At 36.7% G+C, this 21,329-nt stretch overlaps 2 protein-coding genes across 7 annotated transcripts; one reads left to right on the top strand and one right to left on the bottom strand.

The window, feature by feature from the left end:
• Nucleotides 1-31: 31 nt before the first annotated feature.
• Nucleotides 32-21,012, top strand: RCHY1 (ring finger and CHY zinc finger domain containing 1). Of its 6 annotated transcripts, XM_036336478.1 has the most exons (10): nt 39-170; nt 4,570-4,689; nt 4,937-5,052; nt 13,348-13,395; nt 14,435-14,513; nt 16,768-16,812; nt 16,920-16,978; nt 17,069-17,095; nt 18,010-18,130; nt 20,352-21,012. In XM_036336478.1, the coding sequence occupies exons 1-10, from the start codon at nt 81-83 to the stop codon at nt 20,478-20,480; spliced, it is 834 nt and encodes a 277-aa protein (XP_036192371.1). In that variant the 5' UTR covers nt 39-80; the 3' UTR covers nt 20,481-21,012. The 6 variants fall into 6 exon arrangements, with proteins under 6 accessions (XP_036192405.1, XP_036192371.1, XP_036192380.1 ...); XM_036336487.1 differs by lacking the exon at nt 13,348-13,395 and having other exon boundaries at nt 20,352-20,491; XM_036336495.1 differs by lacking the exon at nt 4,570-4,689 and having other exon boundaries at nt 44-170; nt 20,352-20,491.
• On the bottom strand, nt 9,714-9,812 carry LOC118669954 (thymosin beta-4-like). The gene has a single exon (XM_036336587.1). The coding sequence runs from the start codon at nt 9,810-9,812 to the stop codon at nt 9,714-9,716; it is 99 nt and encodes a 32-aa protein (XP_036192480.1).
• Nucleotides 21,013-21,329: the final 317 nt, after the last annotated feature.

The raw sequence follows: 21,329 nt of genomic DNA, 5'->3' as shown, positions 1-21,329 counted from the left end.
GCTAGGGCGGCGCTGTTCGTCTGGACGTAGTTTCCATCCTGGGAGAAGGGTCCTCGGAGTGTTCAGGGGAGGGAGCGGAGATGGCGGCCTTGGTGCGGGAAGATGGCGCCCGAGGCCCAGAGCGAGGGCGGCGGGGCTGCGAGCATTATGACAGAGGATGTCTCCTGAAGGTGACGACTTAATTGGGCTCTTCCCCTACGAGCTTCCGCCGGGCCGGGCTGGGGATGGAGTGAGCAAGGCGGTTAGGTCTGGGCTTAAGTTTGAGGCTGAGCTGTTTGTGAGGCTGCTACCTTCTTCGCCTCCACCTGCGTTCCTGCTGCGGAGAGCATTCTTGGCGAGGCGTCCACAGGCCGCGCATTTCCTCCTGTTTTGTGCGTGGCAAGCAAAGCGGTCCTTGTTTGGGAAGAGCCTGGGCTTGCACATCGATCCCGTTATCAGTGGGTTTATTTATCTGTTTTTTTGTTTTTGTTTTGCTGCTGGAAGTAGACTGAGGCAGTCTCGGGCCTGTGCTGGCCTTTCCCCAGGATCCCCTTCCAGTGTGATGAAATAATGGACGAGGGATAACAAGCAGAGAGTCCGATATGATTTCGGCTCCTGTAGTAGATACGCTTTACAGCTGCATTTGAGAGGCAGTGAGTGTGCCAGACCTGCCAAGGCCGACATGGATGTGTGAACTAGGAAGACAGTCTTGTAATTGCCACCAAGCAGGACGCGATGGGTAGGGCAGTGCCTGGTATGCATATATTGTTACTTTCGCGGTTCACTTTGAGAAACATTTCTAGTCAGTCTGTAATTTTAAAAATAGGCACCCATCCGATTCAAGTTTCCTGATTCTTCGTGCAAGAAACAGTTTGAGGATTTTGCTTAGAAAGCTTGAGATTTGGGGCTCCACAACCCTACACCCAGATCTTAGCCTTGCTCCTTAATAATGTGAGCAAACTACCCTTTAAGCGCCTCATATATAATATACAGCTAATAATAGAAGTTCCTGTTGAAGAACTATGAGGCCTGTAAAGACCATCTACAGCTTTTTTGCAGGCCATGGTTTGGTGACTGACTATTCCTCTACTGCGCCGGGCGAGCCCTTTGAAGGTTGGTCGTTCACCATGTGCGGTGTAAGGAATTGAATGCTATTCTTATGCTTCCATTTCCACTGAGTTGTTCTGTCACTCTTTCAAGCTGGAGATGTAAAGCTGAATTCAACATTTTAGCCCTCCCTCTACCCCCCAAGAAACTATGCACTTGTATCTGCGTTTCATAACACTAAGCTAATGGGCCTGGAGTTATCAGATGCTTTTTTTTTTTTTGGTCCTTCCCCTCTGTCTTCCTTAAATACCAGAGGCCAAGAGGAAAAAGTTTTTAGGAGGAAGTCATCAACTAAATCAAATGCTGCTGTTGGAGTAAGAGAAGAACTAAACATTGCTCCAGGAGGAGGTAGCTGGTATCCTGAGAAGCTTCTGTGGAGCTACTGGGAGGAAGCTTTATTGGAGTGTATTCAAGAGAGCATGGGGTAGTGGAACCGCTAACGGTCTTCGTAGGCAGCCCTTGGAGTGTGTCGTAACAGAGCAAAAGCACAAGGCTGTGGTTGCTGGGAGATGTGGGGTCATGGGATTATTTTCCCGTGAAGATGGGAGATATTGCTGCATGTTTGTATATTCTTGGACATGACCCAGTGAAGTGAGAACATTTTATAATAAATAGGAGGGAGAGGCAAAAACGGTGGGAGCGCTGTCCTTGGGTATTCAAAGAGAACATGGAGCCCAGTGCATAAGTTAGCCTTTAGTAATAACATGGACTGTAGATTCTGTAACAGAAAGGAAGATAGAATATAAGGTACATTTGCAAGTAGGTTGATAGGATTTGTGGGAGGATGTTCTCTTGATTATTTCTGTTGTTTTCATAGTGAAATAAGAAGCAAGGTCATTCAGCAGATTGTAAGGAGGTAGGAAGAGGTGTTCAAGGTTTAAAGGGAGAGGAGTCGTGAAGTAATCTAGGTTCTAGGACCTACACTCTGGAAGAAGGAGGGAATTGACTGGGAAAACGTGGTAGTAAGAACCCACTTTTATTTAGTGGTTATGACTTTAAATTGAGACCAGTCAGTGTTGAGGTGCTTTTTCTTGATCTGTGTTCAGCTGTTCCTATGTAAGTTAAGTGGGAGAGAGTTGGATTTAACCAGTTGAGATTCTGGGTGAGTAGGTAGAGGAAGAGAGAAGGAACCCAGGGTGTGTACAGAAGAATTGGAGTGTGTTGGAAAGAGAGGAGGTAGTGTTTAGAGAATTCCATACTTGAAATTAAGTTACAAACACGCCTCAGTTCTTCTAGATTAGTGGTTCTCCATGTGGGGTGAATGGACTTCTCAAGGTCAAACTACTCTCCTTCAGTGTCTAATTAAGACATTGTCTTTTTAAGTGTGTGCAAAACTAGTGATTAATACTGCTGGCACCTTAGCACAAATCAAGGCAGGGGCACTGAACTGTGGCTACACCTATATATTACAAAAAAACCAACAAAGCAAAAAGCCAGGTTCACTTAAGAATGTCATTGATAAAACTTAAGCAGCAAAATTATTAATTTTATAAAATCTCATCCCTTGATTATATCTCTTCACATGTTTGATGTTTTCATCAACCACAAATTAGGTGGTTTTGTGAGGAAAAGCTCTTGTGCAATTGTATTATGAACTGAACTATTTGCATTTTTTATTGAGCAGCATATTTTTACTTGAAGTATGGTTATTCAAGCTTGGGTATTTGGTGAACATTTTCTTAAAAAGGAGAGAAGGGTGACTGTGTCATTACCAGGAAAACAACTAACTGATAAAATTTGAGCTTTCACGTACCAAGTAAATTTTGGAAAACGTGTCTTAGTCACTGTGAGCTTGAATGCTTCCCAATACCTAAAAAAATTTCTGATGAGATGGGTAGTGATATTACCAAATGCGATTTTTTGATATTGCATAATTCAGTGAACTGATACTTTCCAAATGACCTGTGCATGAGTAAAAGATACATTCAGAGTTCAAGATAGGTCAGTGGGTTTTACTGTAACAGGGAGAATAGTTTACTGATATGATTTCAGAGTCCATATTGCAACTAACCAAGAGTTGTTGAGTTTTTGTATAGTATCAGAGAACAATATCCAAATTCTCCGAAAAGGCTATTAAAGTACTCCCATTTCCAGCTACGTATTTGTGTGAGTCCAAAATTTCTTCAGATACTTCAACCAAAACTAATTGAATGAGAACAGAATTGAGAACCCAGAAATTTTTGGGGAAAATATAACTTATTTTTCATTAAACTGTTATGTTAAGATGTAATGGGCTTGTTACTATTATTTTTAAAAGTAATACTTTCAGGACCTATCAGTTTAATTTATAATATGGTATTAATAGATATAATTCACATAAACAAAAGCTCTCTGGGATAATCAATAATTTTTAAGAGTGTAAAGGGGTCCTAAGACCAAAACGTTGGAGAGCCACTGTTCTGTAGTATATGACTGAGCATATGTTGAAGTGAGAAAGGCAAGTAACTGAGAGTTCAGGGTATTGGGAGGATTATTATTGTGGATGTGCAGGTCACTAAGAGTTAGGACAAGAAGAGTGTTGGAGAGAGAGGCAGCCAGTTGAGTGTTAAAATCTTTAAGGAATAAACTATATCATGGTAAGTCATGGCATAGGAAGTCTTCAGAAATGAGTGGGGAGCTAAAAGGTTACATTGTACTGGAAAGTATTGGGTTAGTTTGCTAGTCTGAAAACTTCTTAATGTACTAGTTGGGGTAAGGCTAAATAAATTGCTATAACAAAAAGACTCAAGAGTAAGGTGAGTTAAAGAATAATGAGTTTATTTCTCCTACTAACAGTTCCAAGGTGAGTGATCCTGTTTGTTGATGAGGCTCTGTTCTACATGATCACTCCAGAGACAAGTTTTTTCAGTTGTATTATTTTGCCATGTTTTAGGGCATATAGTCATCAGCTGGTTGCTGCCATATACAGGTTTCATCTACGGAAAGGGAAAAGGGAACATGAAGGAGGAGTCATGCCTGGTTTCTTAATGAATATTCAGGCATAGGAGTGGCACTGATGTCTTCTGCCCATATTCTCTTGGTAAGAACTTAGTCATTTGGCCACAACTAACAGCGAGAAAGTCTAGGAACTGTAGTATAGCTGGGAGGAAGGAGAGAACAGATTTTTGTGGACAGTCTTTGTCAATATTTAGATATTGAAGTAGGTAAATGAATTTATCTGGATATGTCAAGAAGTTGTTGCTGGCTTGCCGTTTAGGGTGTTGGAGGGTTAATTTCTAGTCTAGAGATTTGCATCTTTCATGATTCTTTTGTCTTTAAGGACAAGGTTGTGTTCAACTTGATACAAACATATAGATGTTGAAAAGAATAGTTAAAATATGCCAAGAAACAGTTAAATGTTATGTTTTGGATCAGCTTACCCAACTGATTTGTAGGTTGTATTCTTTGAACTTGTTCCAGGAAGAGGAGGAAGAAAATTTCTTTTTGCATTGCAAACTTGTCTTCTCTTGCTTATTATAACTCTTTTTCTCCCCTGGGCATTAGGCACCTTGCTGTGACAAGTTGTATACTTGCCGGTTGTGTCATGATAACAAGGAAGATCATCAGCTAGATCGCTTTAAAGTAAAGGAAGTACAGTGCATAAATTGTGAAAAAATTCAACATGTAAGATTTTATCACATTTTTATTTTCTTTATTTTAAAAAAATTTTTACTAAGGTGGTTTTAAAATTTTAATCGAGTATTGCCAAGTACGGCAGCTCTCAAAGTAAGCAATATCTTTGCTTTAAGTGTTTAAAACCTTATAAAAATAAAACTGCATATACTTTAACATAATTCTGGATATTCAAACAGTAATTCAAAATGTTTTGGTAAATTTATCCCAATTTTTACTTATGTGTGCCTTTTTTTAGGCCCAACAGACTTGTGAAGAGTGTAGCACATTGTTTGGAGAATATTATTGCAGTATATGCCATCTGTTTGACAAAGACAAGAAGCAGTATCATTGTGAAAACTGTGGAATTTGTAGGTACTGTAAAATATTCTTTTCTAATTCTAGTGTATCTGGACAATAATTGTTTTTAAAGATCAACTTTATTGGAATATAATTACATCTAATAAAACACATTCATTTTAAGTGCCCAGTAAATTTTCATAAATATTCATATTTATGTGACTACCAACACAATCAAGATAAAAAAGCATTCCATTATTCTAAACATTTTCTTCATGCTTTTTTGGTAATAATCATTTAATTAGCCCACCAACTATTGTGTGGCTATTTAACATTTTAACTTTGGGATATAAAATATGCTTGTATAATGAAGTGTTTTGTAAGTATCTGAGGTAGAAAATTAATGGTGGATTTTTCCCTTTTAAAAATTTGTTTTTAAAAGATTACAAAAGTTTTTATAATGTCAGAAAATATGAAAAAGTAGAAAAGAAAAATAAAACCACCTACAGTCCAACCACCCACTGACAAGCTACTATTCACATGTTGGTATATAGGAATTTTAAAAAAAAAACCTGAAGTATTAGAATTATACAAAAGCATATATGTAGTGTACGTATGTCTTGAAGTATAGTAATAAACAAAAAAGCCACTCAGTTTAAGAAATAGAATGATACTAATGTTGAGGCTCCTAGTGTTTTATGTCAGTCTTTTTTTTTCTCTTTGTTCCCATAGGAGATAATGACTATGTTAAATACTTTAAATCACTTTCTTTTATTTTATAGTTTGTTTTTAAGGCTAGATAGCAAACATACTAAAAGATACAGAAATTATGAACAGCCTTATGAGTTTGCTTATGAGCACACTCTTTTAACTACTACCCAAATAAAAATATAGAATATTCATAATACGTTAATAGACTTTCTTATGCCCTAAGGCAATACACTCCCACAAGGTAAACACTCTCCTGACTTTTTGTACTTTTTATAAATGGAAGCATATAATACATGCTCCTTTGTGTTTTGTTTTATATACTTTAAAGCAATATTATTAGGTACTTACATAGAATTGTTATATTTTCCTTTATGATTGACTCATTTATCATTATATAATATTTTTTTAATGTTTAATAATGTTTTCTGTATTAAGATTCACTATCTATATCAGCTTTCTTTTGATTAATGTTTTTATCTTAAGATCTACTGTATCAGCTTTCTTTTGATTAGTTTTTGCTTGTATATCCTTTCTCATTTTTTATTTGCAAACATATTGTATAGTATTTACATTTAAGCTGTGTATCATGTAAGCAGAATATAATAGGGTTTTGTGTTTTTATTGAGTTGATAAAGACTGATTTTTTTACTGAAGTATTTAGTCCATTTATTAATATAATTATATTAATTTCAATTAACAGTTTTAGTATTTTCTACTGCTGTAGTATTTATGTATTTGTCTTTTTTCTCTGTGTTCTTGCCACTTTCGGATTAATCAGCCTTTTTTCTATTCTATTTTTACTAGTAGTCCTGTGTACGAATTTGTGCGCCAGTAGCTTGCCGCCTTCCAGTAGTTATCCGCCCGCTGCCCTGCCCTCTTGTAGCTCCCTCCGCCCCCCTGCTCCCCCTCATAGCTTGCTGCCGCCCACTTGTAGTTTGCTGCCCCACCCTCCTGCTGATCTGTGATCGGGTTGTTACGTGGTCGGTCGTTATGTAACCACCATTTGCATATTACATCTTTGTTATATAGAATTAAACTCTGTAAGATGTTTTCCTGAACGGTTAGTATTCGCTTATATTTACCATTTCAATTGCTCTTCTATAATACCTTCTTTTTAAAAAAAATTTAAATAGTCTGGCCGGTGTGGTTCAGTGGTTGAGCATTGACCTATGAATTAGGAGGTCATGGTTCAGTTCCTGGTCAGGGCTCATGCCCGAGTTGCAGACTCCATCCCTAGTAGGGGATGTGCAGGAGGCAGCTGGTCAATGATTTGCATCATTGATGTTTCTGTCTCTCCCAATTCCTTCTCTGAATTAATAAAAATATATTGAAAAAATTTTTTAAATAATTTTTTAATTCCAGTTGACATATAATATTATATTAGTTTCAAGTGTATACTCCAGTGATTAGTCATTACAGTGGGGCCTTGACTTACGAGTGTCCCGACTAACGAGTTTTTCGAGATACGAGTGTCTCTCGGCCGATTTTTTGCTTTGAGTTGCGAGCTAAAATTTGGGTTACGAGCCAGCTTCAGATACCCCACCGCTAGTTGGCGCAGCAAATGTACTTATTGCTATTTTTATGTTCATATTTTTTTTCCTTCTTAAAGAAGATCCTTTAACATTTCATGTAATACTGGTTTGGTGGTGATGAACTTCTTTAGCTTTTTCTTGTCTGGGAAGTTCTTTATATGTCCTTTGATTCTAAATGGTAGCTTTGCTGGGTCATTTTGGTTGTAGGTCCTCACTTTTCATCACTTTGAATTTGAATACTTCTTGCCAATCCCTACTGTCCTGCAGAGTTTCTGTTGAGAAATCAGCTGATAATCTTATGGGAGCTCCCTTGTAAGTAAGTAACTGCTTTTCTCTTGCTGCTTTTAAGATTCTCTTTTTGTCTTTAACCTTTTGCATTTTAATTATGATGTGTCTTGGTATAGACCTCTTTGGGTTCATCTTGTGTGGTACTATCCTTGCTTCCTGGACTTATATGTCTATTTCTTTCACCAAGTTACAGAAGTCTTCTGTCATTTTTTCAAATAGTTTTTGAATATCTTCCTGTCTCTTTTCTCCTTCTGGCATCCTCATGATGCCAGTATTGGTATGCTTGAAGTTGTCACAGGAGGCTCCTTACACTCTCTTAATTTTTTTGGATTCTCTTTTATTTTTGCTGTTCTGACTGGGTGTTTTTTGATTCCTTCTATTCTATATCACTGATTTAATTCTTGGCTTCATCTACTCTACTGTTGATTCCCAGTAAATTAAACTTCATTTCAGTTAGTATATCCTTCATTTCTAACTGCTTCTTTTTTATGGTTTTCATGCATTTTTTTTTTTTTAATGCTGTAAGTTCATTGAGCATCCTTATAACCAGTGTTTTAAACTCTGCATCTAATAGATTGCTTATCTTCATTTTGTTCTTTATGTGGAGTTTTGTTCTGCTCTTTTTTGGGGGACATGCTTTCTTGTCTCCTTTATTTTGGCAGCCTCCTGTATTTGTTTCTATGTATTAGGTAGAGTTACTGTGTCTCCCAAGCTTGGTAGAGTGGCCTAATGTAGTAGGTGTCCTCTGGGTCCATTGGCACAGGCTCTCCAGTCACCCAAGCTGGGCACTCCAGTTGTGTCCCTCCCCACACCCCAATGTGGGCCGTGTATACTCTCCTATTGTAGTTGAGCCTCGATTGCTATTGGCACATCAATAGGAGGGATTTACCCCCAGGCCAATATGTGATGCAACTGGCAGCCATGGAGGATCAGCTGTGGAGAGGCCCGCCCCAATGAGTCTGCCCTTTGAGCCTGTCATTGTGTAGGTGTTTGGGTTGTGTTTTAATGTAGTTGAAGCTATCCACCCTGTGCACTGGCTCTGGGGCCTCCAAGGAGGTTGAGGTCAAGGTCAACTGCCACTGGCCACCTAGCTTGAGCTACAAAGTGATCTGCAGCTGCTGCTAGTTCTTCAGGGCCATTTAGTGAGAGGTATGGGGCACACTGAGGCCAGATGCTGCTTGTTTGAGGGATTTAGGAAATTCTGAAGCCTGACTTTTCCCATTGAAAAGGCACTGGAAACAGCCTGGGTGAGCCTGTAAGTTTGGTGGGTTGGAGTCTCAGGGAATCACCAGAGCAGGCAAATGGTGATAGTTAGGTTGATGGAGACTCAGATAATGCTCCTGCCTGCTGGCTTTGTGAGGAAAGGGTTCAGGAAAGGAACAATGGCCTCTGCCATTACTTCTCTCTGGGAAAAAGTGGTGCCCACCCCTCCCCTAGGTCTCATCCTGATGCCAAACATTCATTTCCTCCTTGTATGTTCCTGGTGCCTTTCGAGCTGCTATCCCAGTGCTGGAACTCAGAAAGAGTGAGTCAGAGTAAGTTCATGTGCAGGTCCTTTAAGAGGAGTTGACTGGGACTCCAGCAGCCCTTTGTCTTACTCAGCCTCAATTCATGGTGGCTTTTACAGCCAGAAATTACAGAGACATCTCTTCCCAGCACTGGAGCCCTGGGCTGGAAAACCTGGTGGGGGGCTGGGATCCCTTGCTCCTCAGAGGAGACCTCTGTACCTGATACATTTCTTCTGATTTTTTTTCTGCCACACATGGCTGTGGGACCAGCCTGTTCTATATCTCTGCCCCTCCTCCCGGTCTTGATGCAGCTGCTTCTTTAAATCCCTAATTGTAGGATTTCTATTCAGCTAGATTTCAGGTGGTCTGAATGATGGTTGTTCTGTATTTAGTTGTAATTTTGATATGGTTGTGGGAGGATACAAGTACTGTGTTTACCTATGCCACCATCTTGACTAGAAGGGTCCCTCTTCTTTATCTTTGGAATTATTTCCTTTCTACTTGAAAGCAGATGGGAGAGGCAGGTGCAACCTTTGTTGTCAGTAGTTCTCTGTTGTGAAAAGGGGCAGCACAGTCACCTAAACCTCTCTGCATTTTACAAAGTTAAACAGCTGAAAGGAGCAAAATAAGAAGCCAAACCTCGTTGAATGTACAGTGGGTATTGGCAGTGCCTACCTAGTTAGGATTCGCCTGCTTGCTACTCCTGTTCAATTGTTTCTTTTGAAGGCAGTGGATTTTTCTCTTGCATTTCTATCTTCTTCAATTTCAATTTATCGAATTTCTCAATCTCAGCCATATTGGATTTGTCTTGTTCCCAATCTTAAGGGAAATGCTTTTAGTTTTTGCCCATTGAGTATAATTTTTGCTATAAGTTTGTCATATATGGCCTTTAATATATTGAGATATGCTCCCTCTATTCCCACTTTTCTGAGAGTTTTTATCATAAACGGGTGCTGGATATTATTGGATGCTTTTTTTTAACATCTGTTGATATGAGCATGTTATTTTTTTTAATCCTTCATTTTGTTTATGAGATATACACATTTATTGATTTGTGAATATTATACCAGCCTTGGGTCCTCAGAATAAATCCCACTTGGTCCTGGTGTATGATCTTTTTAATGTATTGCTGGTTCCAATTTGCTAATATTTTGTTAAGGATTTTAGCATCTATGTTCATCAGGGATATTGGCCTATAATCTTTCTTTGTAATGTCTTTATATAGTTTTGGAATTAGGATAATGCTGTCTAGTAAAAAGAGGTTGGGCATCTTCCCTCCTTTTGAATTTTTTGGTATAATTTGAGGAGGATAGGTGTTAGTTCTTTGAATGTTCAGTAAACTTGATTGTGAAGCATCTGGTCCAGGACTTCTGTTTACTGGGAGGTTTTTTGTTGTTTGTTTTAAAATGTTTTTTATTGATTTTAGAAAGGAAGGGAGAAGGAGAAAGGGGTAGAAACATCAATGAGAGAAAAACATCAACATTGACCAGCTGCCTTCTGCACTTTCACCCCCCGCACCCCCTTCCGCCACTGGGGATCTAGCTGCAACTGGGCATGTACCCTGACCATGAATCGAACCAATGGTCTCTTGGTGCATGGGTTAATGCTCAATTACTGAGCCACACTGGCGTGGCTGCTGGAAATTTTTTGATTACTGCTTCAATTTCATTAGTTGTTATAGGCCTATTCATGTTTTCTGATTCTTCCTGATTCCGTTTTAGAAAGTTGCATTTTTCTAGGAATTTTTCCATTTAATCCAGGTTGTCAGGCTTGTTGGCATATCGTTGGCATATAGCATTTTCTTACAATCCTTCGTATTTCTGTGGTGTCAATTGTTATTTCACCGCTTTCATTTTTAATTTTATTTATTTGGGTCCTCTCTCTTTGTTTCTTTAATTTTTTTTTTTTTTTTTTTTTTTTTTTGATTTCAGAGAGGAAGGGAGAGGGAGAGAGAATCATTGACCAGCTGCCTCCTGCATGCCCCCACTGGGGATTGAACCTGCAACAGGCATGTGCCCTTTCAGTAATCTCCTGGTTCATAGGTTGCTGCTCGACTACTGAGCCTTCCTGGCTGGACTCTCTGTTTCTTGATGAATATGGCTAAAGGTTCATCAAACTTGTTTATCTTTTCAAAAAACCAGCTCTTGGTTTCATTGATTTTTTTTTTTTTGTCTCTAAGTCATTTATTTCTGCTCTGATCTTTATTATTTCCTTCCTTTTACTTACTCTTGGCTTTTCTTTGTTCTTTTTCTAGTTATTTTTGTTGTAGGGCTAGATTATTCACTTGAGATTTTTCTTGTTTCTTTAAGTAGGCCTGTAATGCTACGAATTTCCCTCTCAGGACTGCTTTTGCTGTGTCCCATAGATTTTTGGGTTTTTGTGTGTTAATTTTCATTTGTTTCCAGCTAATTTCTGATTTCTTCCTTGATCTCGTTGTTTGTTTAATAATATACTAGCCTCCATGTATTTGAATATATTTGAGGTTTTTAAATTGTAGTTGATTTGTAGTTTCATGCCATTGTGATTCTAGAACAGGGGTGGGCAAACTTTTTGACTCGAGGGCCACAATGGGTTCTTAAACTGGACTGGAGGGCCGGAACAAAAGCATGGATGGAGTATTTGTGTGAACTAATATAAATTCAAAGTAAACATCATTACATAAAAGGGTACGGTCTTTTTTTTTTTTTAGTTTTATTCATTTCAAACGGGCCGGATCCGGCCCGCAGGCCGTAGTTTGCCCACGGCTGTTCTAGAAGATGCTTGATATGATTTCAATCTTCTTGAATTCGTTAAGGCTGATTTTGTATCTTAACATGTGGTCTCTCTTTGAGAATGTTCTATGTGTGCTTGATAAGAATGTATATTCTGCCCTAGCTGGTTTGGCTCACTGGATAGAGCGTCGGCCTGGGGACTGAAGGGTCCCAGGTTCGATTCCAGTCAAGGGCATGTACCTTGGTTGCAGGCACATCCCCAGTAGGGGGTGTGCAGGAGGCAGCTGATCGATGCTTCTCTCTCATCGATGTTTCTAACTCTCTATCCCTCTCCCTTCCTCTCTGTAAAAAATCAATGAAATTATAAAAGAAAAATGTATATTCTGCTTTGGTATAAAATGTTCAATAAATATCAATTAAATTCCTCAGATCTAGTGTGTCGTTTAAGGTTGCTATTTCCTTGTTGATTTTTTTGTGTGAAAGATTTATCCAGTGATGTCAGTTGGGTGTTAAATTCTACTACTTTGGCTGTGTTGCTGTAGATCATGGGTCCTCAAACTTTTTAAACAGAGGGCCAGTTCACTGTCCCTCAGACCGTTGGAGGGCCGGACTATAGTTTAAAAAAAAACTATGAACAAATTCCTATGCACACTGCACATATCTTATTTTGAAGTAAAAAAACAAAACGGGAACAAACACAATATTTGTATTTGCATGTAGCCCGTGGGCCGTAGTTTGAGGACCCCTGCTGTAGATCAAGCATGTCAAACTCAAAGGCTAACATAACACAGGCCAGATAAACAAGGTTTAAGTTTATGTGGGTCGCAAAAAAACAAAAGCTCCAATTTTCATAGAAACGTAGGTTTATTTCAATAGAGACATGCTGAATACAAAAGACTGAAATGAATGAGTAATTGTTAACATAAAATAATAGAACATTTTAAGAAAAATTAATATTTTTTCTTGAACATTAACTTACCAGACGCTGAGTAACTGCACAAATTAATTAGCATAACACAAATAAACCTATTTTTCTTGTTCTCCAAAAGTGAAATATTTCCTGTTGTGCACACCAAACAAGTCAGTCCAAGACTAATGACGTGGCAATCGGCTGCTTAAAATATTCGCTGCTAGTGTTAGTGGAGAGAAAAGGTGCGCCTGCGCGTAAGGCGCATAAGGGAAATGAATGCAACATGATTATAGTAATCAGTCATTAGCAAATGTTGTAGCTTGTTATTAATAATTATGTATAACAGGATATTGGAAAAATTAAGTTACGAACTTTTTATTGAAACGTTTTTTACATACTGTTGTATTGACTGGGCTGCAAAAATATTCAGTGTGGGCCACATGCGGCCCACGGGCTGAGAGTTTGACATGCTTGCTGTAGATCTCTCCCTTAAAGTCCACCAAAAGTACTTTTTAATGTGTATTTAGGTGCTCCTATAATCAGTGCATAGCATATATGTTTACAAGGGTTATATCCTCTTGTTGGGTTGATTAGTATTGTGTAGTGTCTTTGTTTGTGTCTTGTATGGCCTTTGTTTTGAAGTCTATTTTTCAGATACAAGAATTGCTACCCCACTTTTTTTTTTTTTTCTTCTCATTTGCATGGAATAGGTTTTTTCATCTCTTCACTTTCAGCCTGTGTGACTCCTTTGTTCCTAGGTGGGTCTGTGTGGGTCATGTTTTCTTACCAATCATCTACCCTGTGTCTTGATTCCAAGGTTTGGATATAATTTGAATAGGTTCTACTTATAATTACTTCTGGTTCTTGCACTTGCATCATCAAAATTCAGTACTGACTCCAGAGCTCAAGTACATGATAAATAGATTCTGGTTTATCATTACATTGGTCTATGCATTGCCAAATTCAATGCTTTTATAACCTTCAGGAGCTCATAATGTTGTTTAAAGGTGGTTGTCTTCTTAGCTCCAGTATAGCAAAACATTTTTTATTTTTAGGTTATAAACACCTATTAAGATAATCAAGCCTATGAATTTCAGTTTTTATACCATCTGTTCCCTTCCCAGTGTCCCCTTTTTTTGTTAATCCTCACCTGAGGATATTTTTTTTCATTGAATTTTAGAGAGAGTAGAATGAAGGGGGGTGGGGGAGAGAGAGAGAGAGAGAGAGAAAGAGAGGTGTGAGAGGGACACATCGATTGATTGCCTCCTTCACACATCGGGGCACAGGATCGAGCCTGCAACCCAGGTATGTGCCCTTGACTGTGAATTGAACCCACAATCGTTTGTTTCATTGGCCTATGCTCTAACCATTGAGAACACCAGCCAGGGCCTTCCCAATGCCTTAAACACAGTTTTCTTTATTTGTCCACTTATGAGCCTTATCAAGTAAATTTTGGTGTACAAACATCATAAAACAGGTTTTCAACCAGGGATGATTCCTCCCCTCCCAGGCATATTTAGTAATGTCTGGGGACATTTTTGATTGTTACAGCTGCGTTGGGAAGGAAAGTAGTCTGCTACTGGCATCTACTGGTTATAGGCCAGAGATACTGCTAAGCATCCTATAGTGCACAAGATAGTTCTCCACCAAAAATAATGATCTAGCTCCAAATGTCAATAAGCCCAGGTGGAGAAACCCTAGTCTAGAATGCTGCTATCTGACTCTTGTGTTACGATGAACAAATTATCACTGTAGTAAAAATAAATCTAATCTTTTGCCTTTTCCTTTTTCTTTCAGGATAGGTCCAAAGGAAGATTTTTTCCACTGTTTGAAATGTAACTTATGCCTAGCAATGAATCTCCAAGGAAAGCACAAGGTACCAGTATGCATACTTTTAAAAGTATTAACAGTTTTGAAAACTAGCTTAAAACTTAATATGTTTGGAAGTGTGGGAATTTTCAGTGTTACTAAGTACAGCTATGTTGCTTTTTATTTTTAAGCAGTGTCAGAGTAGGTGTTCTAAAATAATGTGCTTGAGAATATCTGGTCTACTATTCCTTTTCTTTGTAGTATGTAAGAATACTTATATCAGTTATTAGTATATTGTTGACAACTTCTAAATTGGTTTATGAATTTTTATCATTGGTGTTAGTTTTAAGAAGCTTTTAAAATGTGAAGTACAGGAGAAATATGAAGCAGTGTGACCTGTTAGCACACAGCATTCCAAGAAAATTCAGGAAATAATCTTATATTTTCTTTAATAATTAGATAAATATTTTTTAGTCTTGATGTAGCAATTATATTATGATCCCAGGCCCTTAAAATAATTTTTCATTATTTAGAAAAAAAGTAATAAACTACCACTAATAGTACTAATTCTATCTAATATTAGAATTTAGGGAATGGAGAAACTAGTGAGGGTTTTTAAAAATAGATATTAGATAATAACTGACCTAAAATAGTAAAGTGATAAGAGAAGTTGAAGTGAATAATGAATACTAGTATGTGGGATAGGCTGACAAGGCATAAGAGAGGAAGAATGAAGCTGAGAGTAAAGATGACCCTCAAGGTTTTTAGCCCAGCTTATGGTACTTGTGTAATAGATTGTGAATTTGTTTGAAGTAAAAGGATTGAGTTTGGTTGTATAGACTTGTGTTTGATAGCAAGATATGCTATGTTGTCTTTCAAAAATGTACACATTTATCTTAGGATATTTTTATTTTGTTTCTCAGTTTTCTTTTATTGTTTGTATTAGTAAATGGTCCTGCCATCTACTTGAGTGCTTTCTTTAAAAATCTGGTCATTATCCATGGTTTGGTACTTTCCTTTACCTTCCCATATCTAATCGGACACTGTCTTGTCACATTAAGAACTCATACCCTGGAGGTATCCTGTTGGAGCTCAGATATTGTTCTATCTCTTACAAGATGCAATTTCTGCTGGGACTGACTGTCAGACACTGAACAACAGATGATTATAGACACATGTTTCTGTGAAAGAGAGGCCAAGGGGCTAGTTGGCATAAGGAGCCAAAAAGCCCTGATTGCCTGCCTCCTTAGGCTTTTATTGTCACAACAGCTTGAACAAAAATTAACTATTAGATACTATCAGCAGGGTAAGCATCCTTGAGAAAGCATATGTACCCTTTAAGCAAGGACATTTTGAAGTCTAAGCATAAATATTGTAGCAAAACACCCGGGGCCCAGACTTGTTTGGAAAAGTTAAGGCAGGGTCTGCCACCTTGGCAAGGTCCCCCAGAAGCCTCTGACCTTTCAAAGAATCCTCCTTACACACTTTTCAGCCAAGTCCCATGCTTCCCCACAATTTCAGAAGTTATTTAGCTTTTGTAGGCCTCAGGTACCACATCTTTAAAATGGGGTAATAATTATATGTGTTTTATTTAGAGTTGTGAGAATTAGACTAGTACAGGTAATGAACTTAGTATGTGGCATGTGATAAACTCTTGATAATATGAACTGTTATCATTATCAATATTATTAAGCAGTTTAGCTTTGGAGTAAAACACATATAAAACAGAAAAGTTCCAAACGTTATCGTTGCAATTTTGGTAAGTCTTGACTCACTAAATTACCTTACTTGTAAAATGAATAGAATTTGAATAATTCAGATATATTAAGCAATTTAATTATTTCAGGTAATATTGCAAAGCCTGAAATAGTTGTGAGAGTTAAATTGTTCTTCCCTGACATAGGAAACATGTATTAATGTTAATTATTATCTTTTTTTTTTTTTTTTAATATGTCTTTACTGATTTCAGGGAGAGGAAGGGACAGGGAGAGAGAGAGAGAGAGAGAGAGAGAGAGAGAGAGAGAGAGAGAGAGAGAGAGATCAGTGATGGGAGAGAATCATTGATCAGCTGTCTCCTGCATGACCCCTGCTGGGGATAGAGCCTGAAACTTGGGCATGTACCCTGACCAGAAATCAAACTATGACCTCCTGTTTCATGGATTGACCTTCAACCACTGGATCACACCAGCTGGACTGTTAATTATTATCTTTAATAAATTGGTTTTGTTTCCTTTATTTGTTAGTTTTTATCATTAATAATATTATATCTGCTATTTCCATCTAGTTAAGCTTTTGGTAATTTGAATTTCTCTTTTAAACAGTGTATTGAAAATGTTTCCCGGCAGAATTGTCCAATATGTTTAGAGGTAAGCTTACAATATTTTTTGCTTTGGAAATATCCCCTCTTGATTTTAAAATACTTGGCTGTTTATATTGTCTTCATGTAAGCAGTAACATTTATTTCTTTTCACAGGACATTCACACATCTCGTGTTGTTGCCCATGTTTTGCCATGTGGACATCTTTTACATAGGTAAAGTAAATTTTTTTCTCAAAAGATGTTTGGAAATAGCTTTTGTTTTACTAAAATAATGTATTGTGTTTTTTTTGTTTTTTCCCCCAGAACATGTTATGAAGAAATGTTGAAAGAGTGAGTGTTTGACATTTAAAATGTTACAATTGTAAGATGTCTGGATTTTTTGTTTTCTTCTTTTTCATTGCTATTAGTATATTGGGCATGACATATTTATCTTCAGATGGGTAAGGTAAGTGACTAGTGTTAAACTGGGAAAGCATCTTTGGGGGTGTAGGACTGTATCTTGGTCCCCATGCAAGATGCCTTATCTCATCCTACAAATGGAGACAGTTACCTCTGATTTTCTGGATACACTCACCAGGGAGCACCGTCTCTGACAGAGGCAGTCATAGCTTTGTGAAAGTGCTAAGGCATGTTGCTCAAAATTCTGTTAAGTCATTATGTTGTCCCAGTATAATGAGCTGCAAAGAAAGCTGGTAGCAAGATTATCTAAAGCTGAGACTTTATTGTGGGGGAAAGGTGTGAAATTGAGATAATAATTAGGAAAGAGGTGACTGTGTAAAATGTATTTTGTTTCTGCAAATTGATGAGCAGAAGTTTTAATTTATAATAGCCAGATAGAAGGAAACTTTTTCAGAATTTTTAGGAAATAATATCTGAATAAGTTTTAAGGAATATAGTGTCTTCTTTACTTAAATATATTCAGAAATTGAGGTTGTTTAACTAAAAAGCAGCTTAAATTGGTTTTAAAAATATATTAAGTATATTCTACAAATACTAGGGACTAATTCCTATCCATTTTAGAGAGCTGAGAAGAAAGAAGTAGGTTTAAAGAATGCCATATGTTTCAAGATTTAATTGAAAACTTTCATAGTATAAAAGTTCCCAGGTTTGTAACAGATTGTCTTGAAATATAGATTAATGCCCTGTCTTGGATGGTTTATGTATCAGTTAGCATGTATCTTCTATACTTGAGTTGATATGCTTCTAGTTTAATATTTGGAAAATAACTTTTCTGTCTTTTCTAGAGGCTACAGATGTCCATTATGTATGCACTCTGCTTTAGATATGACGAGGTACTGGAGACAGCTGGATGATGAGGTAGCACAGACTCCTATGCCATCTGAATATCAGAACATGACTGTAGATGTGAGTAGAATCAGTGCTGAAAACTTTCCAAATTTTTTGTTGATGTTCCTGTTTATTTTTGTCCTTTTGATCACATCTTTCTCAAAAATACTGCTTTGGTATAGATGCCCATAGGATGATCTAATAGGAAGAACAGACAAAGCAATCTTTAAATTTTAGTTACTTTGAACTTAAAAGACCAGGAAAAAAAAGTCCTAAGAATACCTTTGTGCAATTCTTCCCAACACTAGGTGGCAGGCACAAACTTTGTTCTGAACTGTTTACACATACTTGCCAGAATCAGTAATGTACCTGAGTAGAGGTGAATTACTGGTTTGATGTTTTATTTTCAATTGATTTCAAGCAAACATGTTTGCTGATTTTTGAGGATCACTTTTTTTGTTTATTACCTGTTTATTCTATCTTACTTAGACTTTTAAAATTTGATCTTATTAGCCTGTAACCTAAAATATAAGAAGTATTTCTATGCCGTTTGCCTTATAGAGAATGATCATCTTTTCTCCATTAATTGAGGTGTGGTTCTGTCTATTCTCAGCATAGTATATTGAATTACAGGTCAGAATTAGAATTCTAAATAGCTTTCCGGTGCTTTAATAATTTTTGGACATTTAAATTTTCTAAACATCATTAGTTTAGTTTAGGTACTTCTACACAAAAGGATCAGAACCACTTATGAAAGCCAAATGAAAATTATTTTTTGTTTTATTCACACGAGCATTTTATAATTCATGTGGATAATTGAATTGTTAGTAAAGTCAGTGGTCACTTTTGGAATACTAAACTGATAATCACATGATGCTTTACTATAGGCTGCAGTGTGTGATATTCCATGTGAACGATTTTTTAAAATAACAGCTTTAATAAGATATAATTCACATACCATACAACTCATCCATTTAAAGTATACAATTCAGTGCTTTTTATTATATTCTTGGGGTTGTATAGACATCATCACCATCAATTTTAGGATATTTTCATCACTCCAAAAAGAAACCTGGTACCCATTAGCAGTCATTCTCAATTCACTAGCTCTAGGCAACTACTAATCTATTCTCTACATTTAGATCATAAGAGAATTATTTTCCAAATTATAATTTAGAGTAAATTTTTAAGTCTTCTTATTATGGTGTGACTTTTTTAAAACTAATGCTTTTTTCACATAGTATTGATCAATTTTCAGGGTGACATCTTTTTTATTTTTCAAGGTCTTAGTACTAGAAAAGATTAATTCCTAAATGGCATCTTATTGACATTTTAGGGATGAGCCAAAAGCTTCTCTTTGTTCAATTTTAGAACTACTTTTGAACTTTAATTCATTCCTGAGGCATTGAAGACTAGGAATTTAGTCGAGTAAACATAAAGTAAAGGAAGTGGAGGGTCTGTTGTCCAGGAAGACCGGGTGCTCTAGAAGTCCCTTAAACATAAATAGTCAATCTCCCAAGTTTCCCCAATTAAAACTCACCCCACTAGCACTTCCAAATACTTGTTTCCCCTAACTCCTTAAAATCCTCTGATTATAAGCCATCAAGGAGTTTGGGCTTTTGAGCAATAGCTTTCCCATTCTTCTTGTTTAGTATTAGCAGTAAAGTGATTCTAATTTCTCCACTGCCAAAACAAAAAAACCTAAAGAATAAGCAAAAATGTCATGATAAGTATGTAACAATTTGTTTTATTAAATAACAATTTTCTAAGTGTTAATGAAAATAATGAAATCATGTATGTTATTTTGAATTGTAAGTACAGGTGGTCCTGGACTTGTGGTGGTTTGATTTATGGTTTTCCAACTTTATGGTGGTGCAAAAGCAATACACATTCAGTAGAAACTGCCCAGGCTAAGCTATGATGTCCAGTAGTTGTATTTCAATTTACAGTATTAACTTATAATGGGTTTATCAGAATGTAACCCCATTATAAGTCGAGGAGTACCTGTATAGGTGTCGATCTGATAGTGCCTATGTTACTTTTCATGCTAGTACTATTTATACCACTCGGGAGCTATTTTAAAATAGACTTCTTGGCGCAAATCCACATTTTCATTTTCTGAATTCAAAGTAGCCTCTTAAAGTTTTCAGTGAACAAAAAATAGGGCATTTCTACTTATGAAAATGTTTAGATGTTTTTACATCTTCACTATGATTTCTGAGGAAATGTTTTGAGCAATGTCACTTTATATCTCTAAGGTTTAATATTCTTAATTTGAATTTATCTCTTCACTTTTTAGATTCTCTGCAATGATTGCAATGGAAGATCTACAGTCCAGTTCCATATATTAGGCATGAAGTGTAACATTTGTGAATCCTACAATACTGCTCAGGCTGGAGGCTGTAGAATTACACTAGATCAGCAGTGACCAGCATATACTGCACTGGAAAACTCAGCATTTTCTGATAGAACAAAGCTATCTTTAGTATCCTATTGTCATAATGTGTCAGAATCTATGCATTAGAGTTGATGTGTCACAGCATAAAGTCATATTACAAATACTTAAGGATTCAGGGTCTCTTTATAGAATTACCATATCTCTATATTTAATGAACACCACTGCACCTGTGTTTTGATTGAAAATTCCTTTAGTGTCAGTTGTTTGGAAGCCAATGATGTTTGCCACTAAAACTTACATCCATAGAAAGATGTTATACATTCATGGAACTTTGCTTTAAATGGCATTCTGCATGCAGAATTCATTTCTAGTTTGACAGAACTGTAATTAATTCTAAGTATTATTCTTGACTTTTTAAGGGCTGTACTATAATAAGAATATGTTCTATCTTACTGTTAAAATCTAATTCCATATGCTTTAGAAATTTCTAAGACAGTCCTTTGGATCTTGTAAATGTGAATTTTGACATAATAACTGCTAATAAAATTATATTGAAACAGTGTTTTATAGAAAATTTTTCCCCAAGACTGTTTTTGGTTTAATTAGGGCAATATAATCTTATACTGTAATATTTCTTAAAAGAAACATTCTTTTGTTTTGAGGTATTCTTCCATAAGAATAGTTGGGAAAAATGTAAAAGAATAGAATTCTTCTAAGTCTTAAGAAAACCATCAACATTGACAATAATTTTGTTTTGGTTATCCAAAATAATTCCTTCAAAGAATAATTCATTCAGTAAGTATTTAGTGAGCAACTACTTTGTGCTGGGTATGGGTCTAGATCAGTGGTTCTCAACCTTCTGGCTCTTTAAATACAGTT

This window comes from Myotis myotis, unplaced genomic scaffold, assembly GCF_014108235.1.
Source record: "Myotis myotis isolate mMyoMyo1 unplaced genomic scaffold, mMyoMyo1.p scaffold_m19_p_1, whole genome shotgun sequence".
Taxonomy (NCBI): Eukaryota; Metazoa; Chordata; class Mammalia; order Chiroptera; family Vespertilionidae; genus Myotis; species Myotis myotis.
Note: the sequence above shows the minus strand (reverse complement) of the source record. Positions and strands in the feature narration are given on the sequence as shown.